The 20,858-nt window shown below is 42.5% G+C and overlaps 1 protein-coding gene across 1 annotated transcript in view; it reads right to left on the bottom strand.

Annotated features, from left to right (window-relative positions):
- SLC28A3 (solute carrier family 28 member 3) overlaps nucleotides 1-20,858 on the bottom strand; it is a 101,974-nt gene that overhangs the window by 27,124 nt on the left and 53,992 nt on the right. The window contains exons 5-11 of the mRNA XM_088470188.1: nucleotides 20,493-20,682; nucleotides 19,554-19,698; nucleotides 17,420-17,533; nucleotides 4,553-4,630; nucleotides 4,201-4,281; nucleotides 1,704-1,784; nucleotides 118-243 (exon numbers count right to left, since the gene is read on the bottom strand). Coding sequence (XP_088326314.1) covers nucleotides 118-243; nucleotides 1,704-1,784; nucleotides 4,201-4,281; nucleotides 4,553-4,630; nucleotides 17,420-17,533; nucleotides 19,554-19,698; nucleotides 20,493-20,682 — 815 coding nt within the window. The remainder of the gene's footprint in view (nucleotides 1-117; nucleotides 244-1,703; nucleotides 1,785-4,200; nucleotides 4,282-4,552; nucleotides 4,631-17,419; nucleotides 17,534-19,553; nucleotides 19,699-20,492; nucleotides 20,683-20,858) is intronic.

Below are 20,858 nucleotides of genomic sequence, written 5' to 3'. Positions count from 1 at the left end.
ATGGGGAAACCTACATACATAGCATTTATACAATTTTCTTAAGTACAAATAAATACAAAATCTATTTTACACTAAGGCCGTCCTTCTAAAACAGTCCTGCCAGGTTTTATTACTCACGCCAAATGAAATGTATGCTCCTAGGACACTTCCTGCGATCGTGGCAAAGCCGGCAGTCATCACTGCATGGATTTCAGATTTTGTTAAATTTACTAGATATGGTCTTATCAAAAGAGGTGATTCAGTCTACAAAAAAACAAAAACAAAAGACAAAATGTTATGTATTGAAAATGTAAGAAACTCCCAAATGACATCATTAAATGACAGTAAAGCAATTTAGTTTCAAAATGTATTGTTTATTTTGCTGATGACTCATTTAATCATGAGCAATGCAGATGCTTACACTATCATAATAATGCCTGATATTAGAGAGGTTATCATATTAGTCAGTCACCACAGTCAACTAATATAACACAGGTCTGCGATGAAAAAGCTTTTTTAACAAATTTATGTGATACTTATAGATTTTTGGCTTTTGAACACGAAAATGACTCCCAATTTTGCATATCACATCACGTTTTTCTGCAAAACTTGTATTTATGAATGTCATTTTTTTCATGTTCTTTAAAGTAATACATTTATTATAAAACATTGTCTTAAATGAATTCAGTCGGTATTATAGAATGTTGCAATTAATTTTTCGTCATAAAACTTCCCCCCGCCCAGTGGGTCCACATGGGCCTGGAGCTGAAATTTACAAAGGGCCTAAACCCCATACTGTCTAAAGGAACATTGCACACACACAACAACTACAACTACAAGGTGAGCTGGTGAAGGTGGAACCAAATACAACAGATGCAACACAGTTTTGCCATGTGCCAGCTCATTTTAACCCCTGCCTACCACCACATACACACACACAGTACACACTACACACACACATAGTACATATACAGCACACACCACTCATAGAGTACAAGTGATTTCAACATTTTTAGGCAATGTCAAGGATCCAAACTACAAAGAATTGTCAGGGAAATGCTTACTAGTTACAGAAACCTTGGCTGCAATATGAGTTTAAAGGTACATTTTTTGAATTCCCATATTGAGCAATTCCCGAATAATCTCAGAGACTACAGTGAAGAACAGGGTGAACGGCTCTACCAAGATGTTAAAGATGTAGAAAGAAGGTACCAGGGTCGTTAGAACTTCAGCATGATGGCTGACTACTGCTGGATGATACACAGAGACGACACAGAATAAGCTTATAAGTGAAAAAATGAAGTTTGAAGACAAAAAAAAAAGATATTAGCATTTTTTTAAATAATTATGTAATCCCCTTATAGGTAAATGTGATGTGGTCATTTTATTTAATATACTATTTCTTGATGTACACAGGAGTATAATTAAGAATTTAAAAGTATTATTAAAAAAGCTTTCAATACCTTAAATTTTGCAGACATGTGTAATTAATAAAGAACAGTAATCTGTGCCTTTAGAGAAGTCCTTTATCCTTTAGGTTGGGAGTAATTCATAATTGAGGCATATGAATGTTGATAGGATATACAAGTTTTTCCCCCAGAAGTGAATGAATGCACCACATTAAATGTTTTAATTTGTAAAAGTTATTAAGCCACACAAATGGTTACAAAGGATCAATTTAATCATTAAATGTTGCAATTTAAACATGAGTATGAGTACGATACCTGGCCCACAAATATGTTCCCTGCTGCGACCAACGACTCTGTTGGACTTGTTGCCATGGTAACTTGCATTATCCAACCAACCTTGGAAAAATATGACAATATAATTATACATTTAATTTTGTGATTTTCAACATAGGCAAATTAAAAGAAGTCGATCCTGGTTTATTTGCATGCCCCATTCAAAACCACAGCTGTATGGATTATTCTCTCTGTATAACTATATTAGTATCTAGGGCCCTCATTCAGAGCCGCTCGTTAGCGGCAGTACGCTCGTTCCGAGCGATGTTTGCACATCTGCGCATGCGTACGCTTTTTAGTACGCATGCGCGAACCAGTCAGTGCGGCCGAAAATCCTTTGTACGCTATATAGCGAGTGCCTGCTATTTTGAGTGACAGAATGAGGCGTATGTGGGTGGTAACAGGGGAAGGTGCTTGAAAATGGGGAGTGGAGATCCGAACGCAGGCGTGCTTAAAGGTCAAAACGGGCGTTTTATGGGTGTGTATATTTAAAACAGCAGCGTCATTGACCACGTTACTGGGTTATTTTATAGCCAGAACTGCACGCAAATTTGTGGTAGCAAACACCAACCACAAGAATAGCGAGCAGTTCATACGCTGGTCGATGTACTCGATTAATCTAATAAATAGCGGACATGACGTAGGATGCGTGCGGCCAGGGGGCGTTTTTAACAAATAAACGAGCGTATGTTTTGCTCGTTCGTTCAGACTTAGAGGTGTGAACACACTGCAATGTGCGTACGGATCATTTAAATAGCCACCCCTTGATTTTAAACGAACGACCGCAAATAGCGTGCGGCTCTGAATGAGGGCCTAGGTCCATTAGATATATTAATTCTTGTAAAAATGTGTCCAATTTAAACTTTGATATAGTGCTAAGGAGTACTGTATGCTATATGCATGTGTATTTAATAAAGGGAATAACCTGTATACAGTATAGATCTAGACCTGAATCTCACTGTTATATTCTGTATTTACTATCTAGTTATCCTGAAGGAATAGTGATGAGAAGAGTAAGTAATGATGACTACCATGCTTGTAAAGCTTCCAAAACATTGCATGCTCTCCCTGACTCCTGACGTAATCTGGCAATCTTCCTGATGCTGGGACAGAATGGGGAATTGTGGTTCACCCACCTTGATGGTGTAATTCATGCCATAGTTGCCTACTTTCCCAGAAAATGTCCTTAGACTCTCAGAGTATTGGGAGACCCCCTGGACTTCTTTAAAATAGGCTAATATTGTGGATCACACAGGAACAACCCTCATCTGTATCAGGATTAATTGACAACCTGGGGGCTAGATACTTTAATGATTGCTGCTGAGAACATTACAGATCCATCCCTCCCTTCCACACTGACTGGGCTGGTCTATGTGCATGTACAGTACAAAGACAAATAGAACACAGAGTGTTTGAAAGTGCTCTTCAAGGTTTAATACTGTACAATTAATGATGATTATTATTTATGCTTATGCATAGGGTGCCACAAGGTGATCCACAGTGCTGTACAGTGATAAGCAAACTGTATACATAAATACATAAAAAATATAAGTAACTGTATACATAAATACATAGGATATATATAATATAACACAAACAAAGGTAAGTTAAATAATAGAGGGAAGTAGATGATAGGGTGACTCACTATGGATTTTAGGAGCAGCAATAATGAGTCAAACATGGGGTTGGAGCAGGATACAAAACTAAAGCCCAGATTTCAAAGATATTTATGCCTGTGCACAGATGGTATAATCAAACTGAGGTACTAATTAAGTCACTTGTGCATAAACATGGATATCCTTAAAACCTGGACTGTTGGGGTGCCTTGAGTACATAATTTGGAAATTATTGGGTTAAACTATTATTACACAACACCTTACAGAGCAGAACATCCCCTGATGAAGTTTCGTAGATGAAAAGCCACAGGAAAGCTGCTTTATTCGAACTTCTATAACAAGTGAATTAGTCTGTCTCCCTCCTGTAATCTTCTGTGCATGTATGACTCTGCAGTAACATTAAGGACAGGACTGCAATCACCATGTAATAATCCTTCCCATAAGCTGTTCTTATTTTCATGTACATATTTTTATTTTGACGTTGCCTACTTCAGATTTGAAAGCACCATTTCAGATAAGCTATTTTCAGGCTTATACTTGCTATATTAGTACATAACAATTAGAGGGAACACTACACACAAGGTACTTCAATGTTTGTTTGACTATGTTTCCATTCCATATACAGATTTGTCACTGGCAAGAAACCGATTATACAAGGTGGCTACTCTTTCCAAGGAGGGCATGATCATGTATTTGTTGTTTTTAAATAAAATGTATCGGACACAGAGAGTTGCAGGATTCTTGATATTTACCTTTGAAGATTATTATAGAACCTGAGTAATCCCTTTTTTCTTTACAAATTGTTTAGACACATATTGTTATTTAATCATAATATATATTTATAGCAGAAAATGCATATTTACCTTTTTAATCAGCCATTGCATGAATCCAATAAAATAAAGCATTGACATCACCGTGCTGAAGAATATCACAATAGGTAGAACCTGAGTCACAATAGTCACAAAAGAAAAAAAATTAAATTAACAAGTTCAAACAGCTATTATCCGTTAACTCCTTTACATGCATAAAATATGTAAAACTTCATATACAGTAGGTACTAGCTGGGTAGGTAAAAGGTTTTATTGCACTTCTAAGAGATCAGTTGATTAGTCATTATAATATATAGAAAGCTTCAGAGATAAAAGGAATACTAAGTTATAAAAAGAAAAAGATTGAAAGTTCCACCACTTAATTTCATCATACTTATTAACTCACCTTAAACGCAAAAAAGTGATCCATATATTTCTCCCCAAACACAAACTTTGAGCCTGTGTCACTATACTCCAGGAAAGTCTGTAAAGAAAGGAATGAAATATTTACACATTGTAAATACTTGGTTTGAATTTTTTATAACATCATAATTTGTGTTGCTTTGTAATTTTAATCTAAAATTCTAATATTTATATATAAAGCTACTTATTTCAATACAATAGAATAAATGCAGCATGGCTTAATATAACAGGCTAAGGGGCCTATTCATCATCGAAGGCCGAATGGCCTCCGATGATGAAGTATTGAACTTGCGGGACACTTAAGTACCCAACTTGCAGCGGGGAAAACTTTGCACCGGAGCAATTCATCATTGTTTCGGTGAGCGAACAACTGCTCCGGAAAGCAGCTGTCCCCTCGGTTAGTATCGCAGCTACAGATGTAGCTGCGTTACTTACCTTCTCCCCGTCGGCCCGGCTACACATGCGTGACCCGAGGTCATGCATTCACACAGCCGGCCCGGTAACTTAAATATGCGAAAACTAGCATTTCCGCATGGTTACAGAGCCATTTATCGTTTGATGAATGGGCCCCTCAGTATTGACACTATATTTTGTGATCAATAAAGTAGAGATGAGCGGCTCAGTTTTGCTGAAAAATTAACATACAGGAAATTTGGGGTTCCGAGTGACGACTCTGGTCTTCTTGCCAAGTTCGTATCTTGGATCTAAAAAGCAGATCTTGCATGTCTTAAATTGCATTTTGTGACTTCAGATGTTGTGGAAAACCAAAACAAGGGGGTCCATCCTTAGTGTAAAGTGATTTGGTATAACAGTTGGTTAGAATGTAGCCCTTCTTACATTGTGCCCTACTAATTACAGTAGTTCTAGGACCTAAGTTATGTCCTTTAGGTGCTTTTCTATATATATACAAGTAGCTGTAGAAACTGATCAATATACAGAACTCTGAAAATCTGTATGTCACTGATCTTATTTCCTGCACAAACTGTCATCCTGGCAATTGTTTCAGACCCTTATATACTAATTCTTGGGCCATTCGGCACAAAAAAAATCTATAATATTTCTAGTTTAATATTCCTTTTTTGTTTTAAGCCCTACCTATTAACGGTACCATTTGAGCCTCATAGTCCCTTATAGTAGTAGTCGATTTGGGTAAAGGATCCACAATATACTGAGCTGTTGAGTACCAATAATTACCAGACAGAGGGCGGGATGCAGCTATGGGAGAAATGCGGTCAAACCCCAAAAATGCGTGTTTGACCGCATTTTTCATATGCACCAAGCACCGATCCGGTGAATAACACCATCTTCAGATGGCGCTACCCTATAGAAGCTTATGGAATTCTATTTGGAAAGTGCTGTTAGAGGGATCCCTCCCAGACCCCGCGCGGGGCATGTGTCATTCTGCGCATGTGCAGAATGACACCAGAGGAACTTCTGGGTCATAGACCCAGAAGTCCCTCATACGCAAAGGATTGCTCTTACCGAGAGAGCTGTCCTTTGTGATTTTTTTCATGCATACTGGCGTAACTAGTAGCGAATGCGATGAGTCATGCATCCCGCCCAGAAAATCATGCAATTATCGTCACCCTGAAGGAGGAAATTATTTTAAAACAGTTTGGCATATTGTTAGTCCTTTACAAAATAGCAAAATTAAGGGTATGAAAGCCGCAACACAGTCCCTGATGTTACAGATTTATCATTGTCAGACTACAAGGATGAAACCAACACAATTTCGTCCACTTGGATCCTGGCCAGGTTTTAGGCGGTCTTGGGTCCCTGTCACACCTCCTGTTGGTCTATGTTGGGCAGAACTTTGACTCGGGGAGCCTGTCTTGAGCCTTCCACTAGATGGATTTGGATGAAAACTTCACAGAGTGGTAACATTGGATCTCAGAAGACATACTAGGTGATTGAGGTCCTGGTCGGACCTCCCGTTGGTGTATGCTGGACAGAACTTTGACCCGGGAAGCCTGTTCTGGGCCTTCCACTGCATGGATTTGGATAGAAACTTCACAGAGGGTAGCAATTGGTCTGGAATGTCTAATAGAGTGGTTGGGGCCCCGGTCAGACTTCATGGTGAAGTGTGCTGGGCAGAACTTTGACCCAGGGAGCCTGTTCTGGGCCTTCCACTGGATGGATTTGGACGACATCACATAATTTGGATGATTTAGCCAGAACAATTTTATGTTGCCCCCATCATAAAATCGTCCTGACACCCCTGGATGCTATACACCTCTAGGTTTAAGAGTCACACTATGATGTGGATATTATATTCCTACCTCTGCAGCTAACAGCACCTATCACCTAATTTCTACCTCTTGAAGCCTGCTTATGGTTCTTAAATTACATAAAGGATCTGCATGTACTTCCTTCTCCTAGGCTCACATTTTGTAGAACAACTTAAGATGGGTACACACTTGTCCAATCCACCTGGGATCAGACTTCTGACCAGACTGTTGACACAATCCTACTGGAGACCTAGGTCACAGAGGTGTGCGAGTGGGTGATGCCAAACATGGCCCCTGCATCTGGCTAGCAGGGTTCCTGCCAGAATCGCTGTTGCAGTGCCACCCAGAACCTCCTTGGGACGCTCCAGATGTGCACACTGCAACTCTTACAGCCCACAGGGCATCCTGAGAATGCTCCGGGCAGTGCTGTAATTCCTATTTTCCACGGCACCCCGGGGCCAAAGTTTATTATTGAGAAATTCGGCAAAAATTACAGGAAGTAAATTGTGCTTATATGTCACCCTTAGGATCAGCTATGTGGCGGCTGACAGGGCTGTGCTTCCTTTTGTCCACATATTCTTTGATTGGCAGCCATTAGCACTGATTTTTGCCTATCACACTGACTAAAAATCATTTTATTTGGTACTGGACCACCAACCCAAGGCACCCCTGCAAGTGCCCTCAGGCACGCCAGGGTGTCACGGCACCCAGTTTGGGAACCACTGGTCTAAGATATTTCTAGGACATACTTGAAAATTAGAGGTTTCCAGGTAAAATATACATAAATACTAAATAAATAAATGATGAATTAAATAAAGATACAAATGAGTAAGTATCTATAAAGAAAGTGTATTTCATTTGCATAACATGTAATATTATGTAAACAAATTCCTTACTGCAGACATGAAAATCTTTATGTAGCTGGATGTCTCTATGTGCACTAAATTACTTATTTGTGGTTACAGATTGGCTAGGGAAATTCTGCCACATTTATGAATGCTGTATGTTGTATGGCTTCAAAGCAATTTGTTAAGATGCATGCTGCTTATTAAATGCTACTGTAACCCTAATCTTGCAGCTAAAGAAGAACCTGTGTGTGTGATTGTAGGTTTCCTATATTTGTTTTTGCAAATTATGTCAAGTTAGCAAATGGGTGAGCGGGTTCGGTTTTACTCGGATCTTTAAACGGCATTTTATTGGCTATCGCCTATCATGTGTTTTGGATAGCCAATATAATAAATCCGAATTTGCGGTAATGTGGCGATAAGAACCGAGTAAATCCGAGTAAAACCGAGCCAGCACATCCACTCATACTGTATAATGTATATTGACAAGATCACTACTGAAAGTTAGTACATTTCCAACCATATGGATATGTAGTCTTTGCAAGCGTCATCACTGAGCACTATCAGTTTGCTGAGGAGCTTTTACTCTGTGTGATCACAGTAATAAAAGGAAACTCCAACATGTTATTGTGCTTTTTAAATGGGGTTGTTATTTAGTTTATTATTATTATTATTATTATTATTATTATTATTATTCTTTATTTATTTAACAGCAACAATTGTGCAGTCCACACATGAGAATTTTGTGGTATAAATTCTCTATCACATTAACACTCACTAGGGTGAATTTCCCAGAAGCCAATTAACCAACCAGTATGTTTGTGGATCTCGGGAGGAAACCAGAGTACCCAGAGGAACCCCATGTGAAGAGAAGCACATACAAACTGCACACAGACAGTTCCCATATCTGAATGAACCTGGGCACTTTTTGTAATACAGCAATGGTAACCACTGTTTCAACATATCAGCCAAACTGGTGGCATACACATACCACATTCTGGTTTCTACTATTTCAGCATACTGGATGATGACCTTTTTAGCATCACAGCAAGTATTTTCATATCCATCAAATGATAAAAAACATTCTTGTAGAGGTAGATTAACAGGCCTTTGACAAACAAAATTAACCCTATTGTACATTATATGTGTACATGTGCTAAGGAATATAGATTGTAAGAACTATTGGGACAATGACTGATGTGAATGATTTAAATATTATCTGTATAGCGCTTCATAATATACCTGCGCTATATAAATTTATACATAGTACAAAATACAGTCCCTGGGAGGCGTCTGTCTGTTTGTTCGGGCTAATCTCAAAAACCACTGGACGGATTTGGATGCAGTTTTCACTATTCTATAGAGCATTTATTGAGGAAGGTTTAGGTGTATGAAACATTAATGTATGACAAATGGGAGCTGACCAGTGACTATTTTAGTGAAGCTAGTCAATGAAAAACGGACTTCCAAGCGCTTTTATGGCTGACGCTGCCTAAACCGTTGTATCACAACAAGGACTTTATTTTATACTATCTAGAGATTGACACGTATTATCCGTTTTTTCCAGAAAAAATTATGTAAGCCCTGATTACTGATTACAAAAGTTCACTTTTTCCCTTTTATTACCGTTTCTATTTAATTTATGTGACAAACAATTCTTTCATTTCAAACGATTTCAATTCCCGGTAAGAGTCTGTTTTGCTCATGGACAACTTTACGTAGCCCTTTTGCATGTCACATAAAAACTAAATCTTTTCGTGCTGACGTCAGGAGGAAATATGACTAATGTTGTCTATAAGGTGATCCTACATAACTGCTGTTAAAAAAGACTATGATGTGGGAAGTGCTACCTAGTGCCATCAGAGAGCTTCTGCTGACCATGGGGATAACTTGAGGTAAGTAGTAAATAGCCTAGTAGGGTGTGGGAGTGTTTGTGACGTATTGGGGTTGCTCCTTCTGTTGTTAATGCTGTAAGTGCAGAAAGGACGGCAGGTGATCAATGTCACACTGCAGCTCCCATTTGCAAATAGTAGGAGGGAAAATGATTCTAATCATCAAGTTTAGTACAGCAAACAGCCTGATACCTCTCCTGCAGAATTTACAACATAAAATCTCACTATTACCAAATGCATAGCCTTAAACGCAATACATACGGGAGACTGACAGTCGAGGTGCCGGCAGTCAGAAGACAGACAGCGGCATCCCGATACTCAGAATCCCGACAGGGGCTTGGTAAGTATCCTAACCCTCCCCCCTTCACCCCCTAACCCTCCCTTCCTACATCCTAACCCTAATCCTTCCCCTCCGTAGCCTAACCCTAACCGTCCTCGTTAGTACCTGAACCTACCCCTCTCCCCTTGGTGCCTAAACCTAAACGTCCCCCCTTAGTTCCTACCCCTAACCCCGCCCCGAGGGTGCCTAAACCTAATCCCCACTGCCCGTAGCCTAACCCTAATCCCTCTGTGGCCTAAACCTAACCTGCTCGCTATACTTACATCTGGGATGCCGGCTGTCGGGATTCCAGCGTCGCCATCTCATGTGATGTTGAGATTCCGGTGCTGGTATTCTGGCTGCGGGTAAGGATTCTGGTGCCAGGATTATGACTGCCAGCATCCCGACTGCTGGCATCTTAACTGCATCCCCCTTTAAACATCTTGCAATTTATTAAAATTACTTAGAGCATTTTTCCATCCTTTAATTGATATTAAGACACTGGGATCATTTTATGGTTTTATTGTAGCTGTAAAAAAGTAAGAAGCAGGCAAAACAGGTATTTCTTGTCTATACATATTATATAGGATTCTGTTTATCTTTCTCCTGCCAGGAATTAGCGCATGATTAATGTACCCTGGTGTAACTTTATTCACAACTTAAATTCATCACTCACAATTTCCTTTTTCTCAGAATTACAACTGATGCTTCTGGATAAACAGGAATAGTGGAAACTGCTGTATTTGTGTAATGACGTGCGGCAAACATTGTGTGGATAGAATTCAGACAACAGTTGACCTAGTTTTTCTGCTTATTTTTTTTTTAAATTTGTGCTTCTATTATGAATTTCATGGTCATATATTACACAAATAATGTCTTGTCCAGCCAAATGTATCTATATATTTCTTGTTGTAATTCACAAAATTGATCTCTCTTTAAAATGTAACAATTTAAATGACACTATACTTATATAACACCAAGGGTGCAACATATTTGTTGTTGTATGCATGGTGCCAACACTTTCATTGAGTGCTGTTTTTAATAGCACATACAAGACCTCATTCAGAGCAGCGCGCTTGCTCTGAAAGAGGGCGGCCGCATCTCTGAAAAGAGCCGGCCTCCTGGCCGTTCGCTAAGCTGTGGGTGACCACCCACAGCTTTAGCAAGCTGCCAGCTTGATGACCATCGCGGCCATCGGGGCTTGCGACGAGACCCTTGTGGTAAGGTCTCGTCTACCGCAAGCCCCAGGGAGCTTCCTACTCTGATCGAGCAGGAAGCTCCCTACTGACATCACTGGTGATGTCAGTGGGGCCACCCACAAATGGTAAGACGTTCCTTAAGGAATGCCTCCAGTTGCCCGGCTACCCCTCCACTCCGCCTACAAAACGGGGCGAGCTGTCGATCACCATCGACAGCCGCCCCTTTTGTAGTGAGCCCCGGAGCGAGAGAATTCCTCTCTCGCTCCGGGAATGGCGCACGCGCAGTGTGGCCGTTGTGCATGCGCAGGGCCCAACATCGACCCGCTTGCGCGCGCTCAAGCGCTTGCAAGCGGGTCTGAATGAGACCCACAATGTGCAGAATGTATTGTGTGTATCTTTTCTACAAAAGGCATCTATGTTTACATAATTAGATGCATTGTGAATAAAGGCACATCAAAGCTACTCTACTACTACAGAAGGTGGTAATGTAGGGGCTACTTAGATAACAGTCTATGATTGGTCCTCCTTCTCACATGCCCTCTCTGCAGCCATTTAAAGGTGGTTAACTTAATTGATTTGCTAGTTGTCTATTACAGAACCCTTGTATGTATTAGCACCTCAGTCCTCTGGCTGTGGGGGAGGTTAATGTGTGCATGTTTACTAACTGGTAAGGCAACTGTAAGAATAATAATCCATAATGCATCTTATTTCATAGAGATATACACTTTACCCCACAATTGTATGTGCTAGTGGGGAACCCTCATCCCTCTACTCTTCTAGATCACATCTTCCTGGGGTATATTTTTAATAATGGCTAGGGGTGCTGAGCAGGTTTTGACAGCCATGGATAGCAGGCATGCTTCCTTGATGTGCCATGACAAGAAGATCAGTTACCTCATCAGCCTATCTAATATAATAGCTGAGACAGTCGCCACCTTCCTCCCCACTTCCTCCCCACTTCGGAGGCTCAGCCCTTGGCCACCTCTTCTCATGTAATTTGTCGAAATCCTTAACAATTTCCTTGTGATCAGTTATATCAGGACTTGTCCCACACTTAGAAAACCAATAGCACCAGAGCCGGATTTAGACATCATGGGGCCCTAGGCAAGATACCGGTTTGGGGCCCACCCTTTGTTAGGCTCTGTTGAAACCTTGTGGAAATTAAGGATAATATATATATATATATATATATATATACCGATATCGGATAGTGCTAAATAAAAACTCTGCGCAGTCCCGAAACGTCGTATCACACATAAAGAAAAATCATTTTATAAGTCCTGGAGTGACCTGCGTGGCTTAGTACTATTTATTTAGCACTATCCGATATCGGTGTACTGGTTTTTTGCAGGAGCACCCGGGCAGCTGTCCATCTCTATATAGGAATGCCGGACCATTGGATGCATATATACATAATATATATATTTCACAATATGCCCCACAGCAGTGGGTGACAGGAGGAGGTAGAGGGTGACGGGGAAGCATAGGGTGACAGGGAGAGGGTGATGGGGGGAGAGAGAGAGGGGGAAGGGGAGAGGGTAACAGAGAGGCAGAGGGTGACGAAGAGAGGGGGATGGTGACATGGAAAGGGTGACAAGTAGAGGGTATTATTGAGAAGTAGTGGGTGACGGGGAGAGGATGACAAGCAGAGGGCAATAGCGAAAAGCAGTGGGTGACAGAGAGAGAGTAAGGGTGACAGAGTAGGTGAAAGAAAGAGGGTGAGGGTCAGTGGGTGACGGGAGAGGGTGATGGGAGAGGGCGACAAGGAGAAGGAGTGGGTAACGGATAGGGGAGCAGGTAGAGGCAGAGGGTGATGGGGAGAGGGTGACAAGCAGTAGGTAACAGGGAGACGGTAATGGAGACAAAGAGGATGACAAGCAGTGGGTAATAGGGAAAGGGTAATGGAGACAAAGAGGGTGACGGGCAGTAGGTGATGGAGAGAGAGAATGTGATGGGAAGAGGATTACAAGGAGAACTAGTGAGTGATAGGAAAAGGGCAGGGCCGCAACTAGGGGGGGCTAGAGGTGCACGTGCACGGATGCCAGAATGCAGGGGGTGAAAAAGGGATGACCCACGGTGGCTTGGGGGCTGGAGAGTGAGAAAACAGCCATCCAAAAATGGCCGCCACCAAGGAGGAGACAGATGCTAGAGGTCCTTACTGGACCTCTAGTATCTGTTAGGCCAGCGCAAGTGCCAGGAGAAGATGCTGAAAGCCTCATCTTCTCCCGTGAAACCCCCTGGCAACGAGCATAAACCCCATGGCAATGAGCATGTAACCCCTGGCAATGAGCATAAACCCCATAGCAACGAGCATGAATCCCCCTGGCAACGAGCATGAAACCCCATGGCAATGAGCATGAAACCCCATGGCAATGAGCATGAAACCCCATGGCAATGAGCAGGCAATTTTAAAGTAATTAGAAGCCTTATTGTGGGGCATAAAATGGTGTCGGGCAAATATGTTAGTGGCACTTTGGTAATAGGCATTACAGTGTGTGGCATAATGTGTAATGGGCATTATTGTGTATGGAATAATGTAAGTCACTATACCAGGGACGTTTGAATAGTGCACTGCCTTATGGAGGAGCAAGGACAAAACCCAGGTACGGGAAGAAAGGGGGCGCAAAATTGCTATCTTGCACCGGGTGACAGATATCCTAGTTTCGGCCCTGCAAAGGGTAAAGGTTAGAGGCAAATGGTACAGTATGTTAGGTTTCTGAATGAGGGAGTAAATTGAGCTGAAAGGATTCACTGGGGGTAGGGTGGAGAAAGAGAGAGAGAGAGAGAGAGAGACAGAGACAGAGAGAGAACAAAAAAAAAAACCACAACAGGAGTTAACTGTGAGTGAAGTACTGAGAACTGACCTTTCACGCAGTCTGGCTGTAGGCTAGTTGCTGTAGCACTCCTCTCCTGTGGTTTTCACGCCGGGGCCGGTCACTAGGGCAGGTGGAGGAGGTATGGGAGTGAACATTTACAGGCGGGGAAGTGACGGCCGAGGCATGGGTGGCAATCCAACTACCGCGGTCAGTGGGGTAGCCAGGCTGGCCATCAACACTAACCTCAGCAGCAGTCTCCGGATCAGCAGCCCGCACCGCAGAAGCCCCAGCAGCACCGGAGATGAAGCCTGTCGATCAGGAGCCGCCTAAGCGCCCTCAGCCCCAAGTCTCTAAAGCCCCCACCCCCAGACATCACCGGCCACCTCTCACCGCAGAGAGTAGGAGGGGAGGAGAGGAGATGATAGGGGAGGAGAAGAGGCATGTCGGACCGCCTCCTTTGTTATGGCCGGACGAAGTGTAATGATTCAGTGTGACTCATTAGTCAATGCTGCCATGTGGCCCCCTTTATTGCAGTGAGCACTGGTGCAATGCACCGGCTGCACCGCTGCAACTGAGTTCGCCAGGTGATCGGGGACGGATTTCGGGGGCCAGTCCGCGGGCCTAGGTTGCCTAGCGGTAAATCCGGCCCTGAACAGCACCCAACTTACATTTGTATATTGATCAGGTGTCCTGCTAGATATTCAGGTGATAACTTAGTATACCGAAGTATGACAGGAAAGGCTCTGCCTCACCTGGCCGCACAGATTTCTGCCGCGGTCTCTCCTTCATACATGGGAGTGATACTAAATATTTGCGGATACCCCCGAAAATGGGTGTTTTCAGTGAATAAGCCTCATATATCTTAGGGCCTATTCATGATGTTTATTATCGGGGTCCAAACGGACCGCGATAATTGACATTCTAACTCGCCGCGGCCACCGGAGCACTTCAGCATTGCTCCGGCGTGGTGGCAGCTGATGTGAAATCAGCTGCCCCCGCGAGCGGCTTCACTGCTCCTTCACTGCTCCTTTTCGTCACTGCTCCTGTCGGAGCAGTTACGTCTGTGCGCATGTGTGACCTACAGGTCACGCATGCGCACACAATCCCCGACGTCCGGCGGAAGGAGCCGGTCAGGGGAGGAGGGATCCGTAAGGATCCTTTCTCACAACCCGGACCCTCTTCCCATAGGGAAGAGCGGGTAGCGAACCACAAGCGGGGGTATTCGACATCTGAAGTTGGCGAATGCTCCCGCAGTCAAGCTCCGAAAATATAATATTTTCGGAGCTTGATAAATTCTGTCCGCAAACTAGTGTATGGGGACAGCGGGCCATTCCGCAAACGGAAGGTAAGTAGAAGACATCTGTGATATCAGCTGCTTTACCTTCTTAATGAATGGCCCGAATACTTAATTTTCACAATCGCAGGTGAAAAATATTGTGTAACCAAAATGTCTTTTTCATTTCTGTCACAGTAAGCAGAGTCTATATAATTAAAAAGAACCACTCCCTCTTCCCGGTAATCATTACTCATGCCTTTAATAGTGATGTGAGACCCAGGCATAATTTCTATAAACTCACGTTACAAGTTTCACGATTTAAAGAGAAAGTGAGTAGTAATGTTGTCAGGGGCGTCTTAAGAGAGGAGGGGGCTCGGCAGCACTCACCGTGCGGGGCCCCCTTCTCTCTCGCCAGTGGCCGGCAGCCGACTGACGTGGCTGGCCAGCCACCGGAGCATTAGTGTGCCAGGGGTCTACTGCGCATGCGCAGAACACCGGAAAAATGGCCGCAACAGCCATTTTTCTGTGTTCTGAGCAGCGCTGACACCCGACGCAAGTCCACGGACAGGTAAGTTTACACTAAAATGGGTGCAGGGTGTGCGGTGCCCCGCACACACTGCACCCATTATAGATACGCCACTGAATGTTGTTCTGGTATGCCAGAGTGTGCCGACATTCAGAATGTCGACATTCAGCATGTTGACTATGCGGTTTTCTATTGGGCTGTTAACTAACCCTAACCGCAACCTAACCCTAACTGCAGCTCCATCCTAATGCCGCACACACACACTAGATGATGTGTGTATGCGGTGATATCGTCTGCGGTGGGACCCGGCGGAGGTGCCGACATTAGTAAGTGTATACACAATACCATTGTCGGCCACGATGAATGACAGCAGCGCCATCCTGCATTCGGCTGTATGGCATCGTCAACGATATCCCCAGATTGAGCTGCATGTTCAGCCGATTGGGGATATCGTTATCAACCCGCGGGAGTGCGCATCATTGGTCGTTCAGTGCAAACACACCGGACGACATGAACGATAATGATATTGTTAATAAGAATCGTCTAGTGTGTATGCCGCTTAATAATAGGTGACATTGTGATGTAGACATTGACATCGGATTGTCGAGTTTAAGTCCATGTGGACGTTCTGGTGTCGACATTCTGAAAGTATATTATGTTGTTCAACCTTTCTTAAGCAACATGACATTATATGAGGAATAATTCCATTTGGACTATACCGAACACCTATAATATACCAATGCTGTTCTATCCCACGGGATGTAGTTATGAGACCGGCGGCCGCAATCCCGCCGGTCTCAATACCGACAGAGAAAGCCAGACAAGGGACTTAAACTGGCATCGAAATATCGACGCCTATCTTAATCTCGCCGCCAGAACGCGTAAGGACGCCAGTCCGAACGAGGTAAGTCCGGGGTGTCCTTAGCGTTTGCCGCGGGGGGGAGGGTTAGGTTTAAAGATCGTTTCGGTGTTAGGGCTAGGTTTTTTTTTGGGGGGGGGGGGGGTAGGGCTAGGCACCCCTAGGGGGAGGGCTAGGGTTAGGCGCCACTGGGGGGGGTTAGGGTTAGGCACTAAGGAGGGAGGGTTAGGGTGCAAGGTGGGGAGGGTTAGGGTTAGTCTACAAGAAAAGAGGGTTAGGGTTAGGGGGGAGGGTAAGTATACTTACCCGACCCCTGTTGGGATACCAGCCATCGGGATGCCGCTGTCAGTATTATGGCAGGAGGCATCCTGACAGCCGGCATTACACACCCATTCCCTATCCCACTTCTACACATCTTGTATAAAACACAAGTTGGGAAATAAAGTTGTCTGATGTTTTTCTATAGTTTAGAAATACAGGAAATTAGTGCATAGATGTTGTACTCTGTTGTAATAAACATATCATATAATGAAAAATTATGACACGTTCTTATGAAAATCCTGATTCAGTCTGTGCTGCCTGTAGTATACCTATGTGAATCTAGTGTATAGACCTTTTGCTCTGAATGCAGATAACCCAGTTTATGATAAAGGTTAATGGTTTATAAACTGTAAAAAACATCATTAATGAGTATTACATTTGTGAAAGAAAAATCTATTTTCCCATATTAGTAAACCAAAATGTCAGTAGTATGCAAAACAAGCATCAGTTGTATATTTTTACATTTTCTACAAATATCCACAATGATTTTTAATGTTTACATTATTTTGGTATACAGTATGTTATTATTTAGTTACAATTTTATTTACATATGGGTTCAAGAATCTTACCTGCACTTGTATCCCAAGCCAATCAAATGCATCAAATCCTGGTTTTGTTCTCAGGATAAGCAGTCCTAGGAGGAATTGTAGTCCGATTCCCCAAAATACTTGCCGCCAATTAACCTTTAGAAAGAAGAGTTATGTAGATGCATTCATTATAATAGAGTCACTGCAATTTGACAACAACAAATACTTCAGCTGGGTACACATCAGATGATGTATACCCAGCCCGACGTCACGGGCGACGGGACCCGGCATGTGGCAAGTGTATACACACTTGCCGATGCGGGTCCGATGGGGGGCGGGACACACCATGCTGTATTCTGCAGCATGGCATCATTAGAATGTCGCTAACGACCCGCAGGAGTGTGCCTATCATGGGTATACACCAGACAAGATGATGCACCCGATATGTCGCTCCGATCCGTGGGATCGGATGACATATCTTTAGAAATGTTTGCTTCATCGCCTTAAAAATGTGAAGTTCCTCCTGCAGTGACAAAGCCTACTAAAATAATACTGCAGATAGCAGAGTACAGTGTCCATGTAATACAAAGTTCAGTGATCATTTTGGGACATCACCATGAGTCAAGTATCAGAATTTTCAAAGGAGTGTAACCAATGCAAACATGATTTTTGTTTCAGAAATACTACAAACAAATATTTAGTTTTTTTATCTGATCCAATATGGGGCAGATTTGTACTTTAGATCTCCCCACATCCCAAGCATGGAATATTTTTATGTGCAAGTGGTGTTTAAGTCATTGATGTACAATTGCTGACATCTGCCTGTAACCTTTCTCGAAACGGAGGCATGTCACCGCCGTTGCGGGGGAGGGAAGAAGCCAGGATCTCCATCGGCTGACGGAGATTTCCTGGCCTCTTCCTGTAAACTGCGGCGGCCGGCTGCAGGACCCCATGGGTCACCGCAGCCGGCCGATGGTACGCAGATTAACCGATGCTGCGTTGGACAACGCAGCTTGGATAAGTAGTGCACAGGAGGCGTGATGCTTCCTGCTGCATTACCATATCTACAAGGATCGCAATTGTAAAGCTGTCTGTGTGCATACATCATATATCTATAGCCTGCGTGCAGCTTTGCAATTACGATCCTTACAGAATCAGGCCCCTAGTGAAGACAGTTCTATACAGCTCACCAGCCGGTGAGTGATTGCTGCTTGCAGGTAGCAGTGCAAGATGCTTAGGTAATTAGCCAGGTCTCTCATAGGAGCTAAGTAGGAGACAACTGCCTCCCACCATGTCACTCTTACACAGCAATCTGTAAAGACAAGCTGGCCCATCCACATGCTCAGTAGTGAGCTTGGTGGCCAACTTGGAACAGGGCATGATGCCTCCCTGGAGAAATAGGAACACTGGAGTTTGCGCGGGAGAGCACTCCTCTTTTAAAGTATAATTGATATCTGTCTCTCAGAAGACCCCCATTTACTAACGAGGTTTATCACCAAAACGAGTGATAAATGTCACTGTGTATGATAAATGGTGCTCCAGCCAATCAGCTCCCAAGTGTCAACTGTTAGAAAAATGACAGTTGGGAGCTGATTGGCTGGAGCACCATTATCATACACAGTGACATTTATCTCTCGTTTTGGTAATAAAACTCATTAGTAAATGAGGCCCTATATTTTTTTTATCAGTGCCATAGATTTCTGGTTACTTATAACATATAGTAGCTGCTGTCACCACAAATGCAATTTTCATGTCTCCAACTTCCACGATATTCCTACAGTCCAGCTATTAAACAACTCAGTATGAATATGGCCAATAGCTGCTTTAATATTAGTGGGGGACAATGCTTTAATATTACAGTATCCATACATAAAGTTATTATTGTCATTCCGCTATTTATGAATGACGTGTTCCCCACACCTTTAGAATGTATGTTCCCTTGGCCAAGGTTATATTTACCTTCTGTTTCATGTCTTTGCACATCATTTGTTTGTATCATGATTATTTTAATGAAAAGTCCTGCATAATATGTTAGCACTTTATAACAAAAGGATAATAATAACAAGAACAACAATTATCTGTCTCTATAGATGCACAGCCATATTTTGCTTTGGAATCAGTTCCTGCAAAATCTTACTGCATCTATGTTTGTGGGATTGTGGACCCAGCAGTGTACCTTAGTTGGATGTTTGGAGAAGATGAACATCAGAAGAACGTACATTACAAGGCCACCAAATGAAATTAGCTGATTGGCTCCCATTTTTGCTGTGTCAAAAATAAGCCACAATATAACTCCAACAACAAGACCTATCCAGATTACCCTAAGGCGAAAACAAAATTATATTGTAAATTGATGGATTTAAAATTCAAAATGCATAAATAAATGTTAAACCAATGTTTGATGTGTGGTATGTCCATACTGTGTACATACAGTACCAGCATGCATAACAAAGGAATGTCCCATATGTGTGTGTGTGTGTGAAGTCCCAGGACTGCCTACTTCTCTGGGATAGTGGACAAAGAGTAGCAGAGTCGGCAAGTATAGAACGCCCAGAACACTGACTTTTTTAAGAATTTTTTTGTTGTGTAATAGTTCACTATTTTAGCCAGAATTCTCTACTATTACAATATCCCCTTAGAGAAACGTTGCAAGGTGTTCACGTTTGGCTTACCTACCTTCAAATCTCAAGTAGGATTTGAAGGGGAGCTTCCTAGAAAACTACACTAGGATATGCCAATAGGTGTCCTATACATTTACATAAGTCTAGAGACTACTCATTACAAGCTGATGGTCATTATCAATTCAGAGCACCAACTAGAGTAGTAAGGCATAGGTTTGTACTTACTGAAAATATATAGATCTTAAACGAAGGGCCAGATTCTGAGTTGGACAGACCACGGGCCCAACTACAAGATTTTGTATACTGTGCAGGTGCACATGCGAATTTAAGCATTTATGCATATGTCCATCGTCTCTGAGTTGTACCGAACTTGCCCAGAAATGTCTTTCTATGAAATTGGGCATTTCGAGGCAGGAACTAAATTATTTGTTGTGTAATATAAATATATTGCATGAAACAATTCGGCGGTGAAGTATATATTGTATCATATTTACCATTTCAGCCAAAACCATTGTTTACTGAGGAACGTTCCGAAAGGAGAGAAGAAGCTGATAATTTTGCCCTCACATCTGTCCATGAATAAATCCCAGCATACAAAGAAGATGACCAGCAGAGTCAGCACAAAGAGAGCCAGGGCCCTTTTAAAGTTCAAAGCACAGGCTGCTACCACCATCACTAAAAAACCTTAGAAAAACATATAATCCTATTTATTAAGTTACAAAGCCATTTTTACAAGTACTGGACCAGTGCAAGTACATCCAGATCTACATCAGTTGTATATGAGCCAAAACATTTGTTTTGATAATCAAAAAGAGCATTCGCTATTTGGTTTCAGTTGAATTAAAAATCTTCTATAATGC

Source organism: Taudactylus pleione, unplaced genomic scaffold, assembly GCF_031769625.1.
Source record: "Taudactylus pleione unplaced genomic scaffold, aTauple2 ptg000095l, whole genome shotgun sequence".
In the NCBI taxonomy this organism is placed as follows: Eukaryota; Metazoa; Chordata; class Amphibia; order Anura; family Myobatrachidae; genus Taudactylus; species Taudactylus pleione.
Note: the sequence above shows the minus strand (reverse complement) of the source record. Positions and strands in the feature narration are given on the sequence as shown.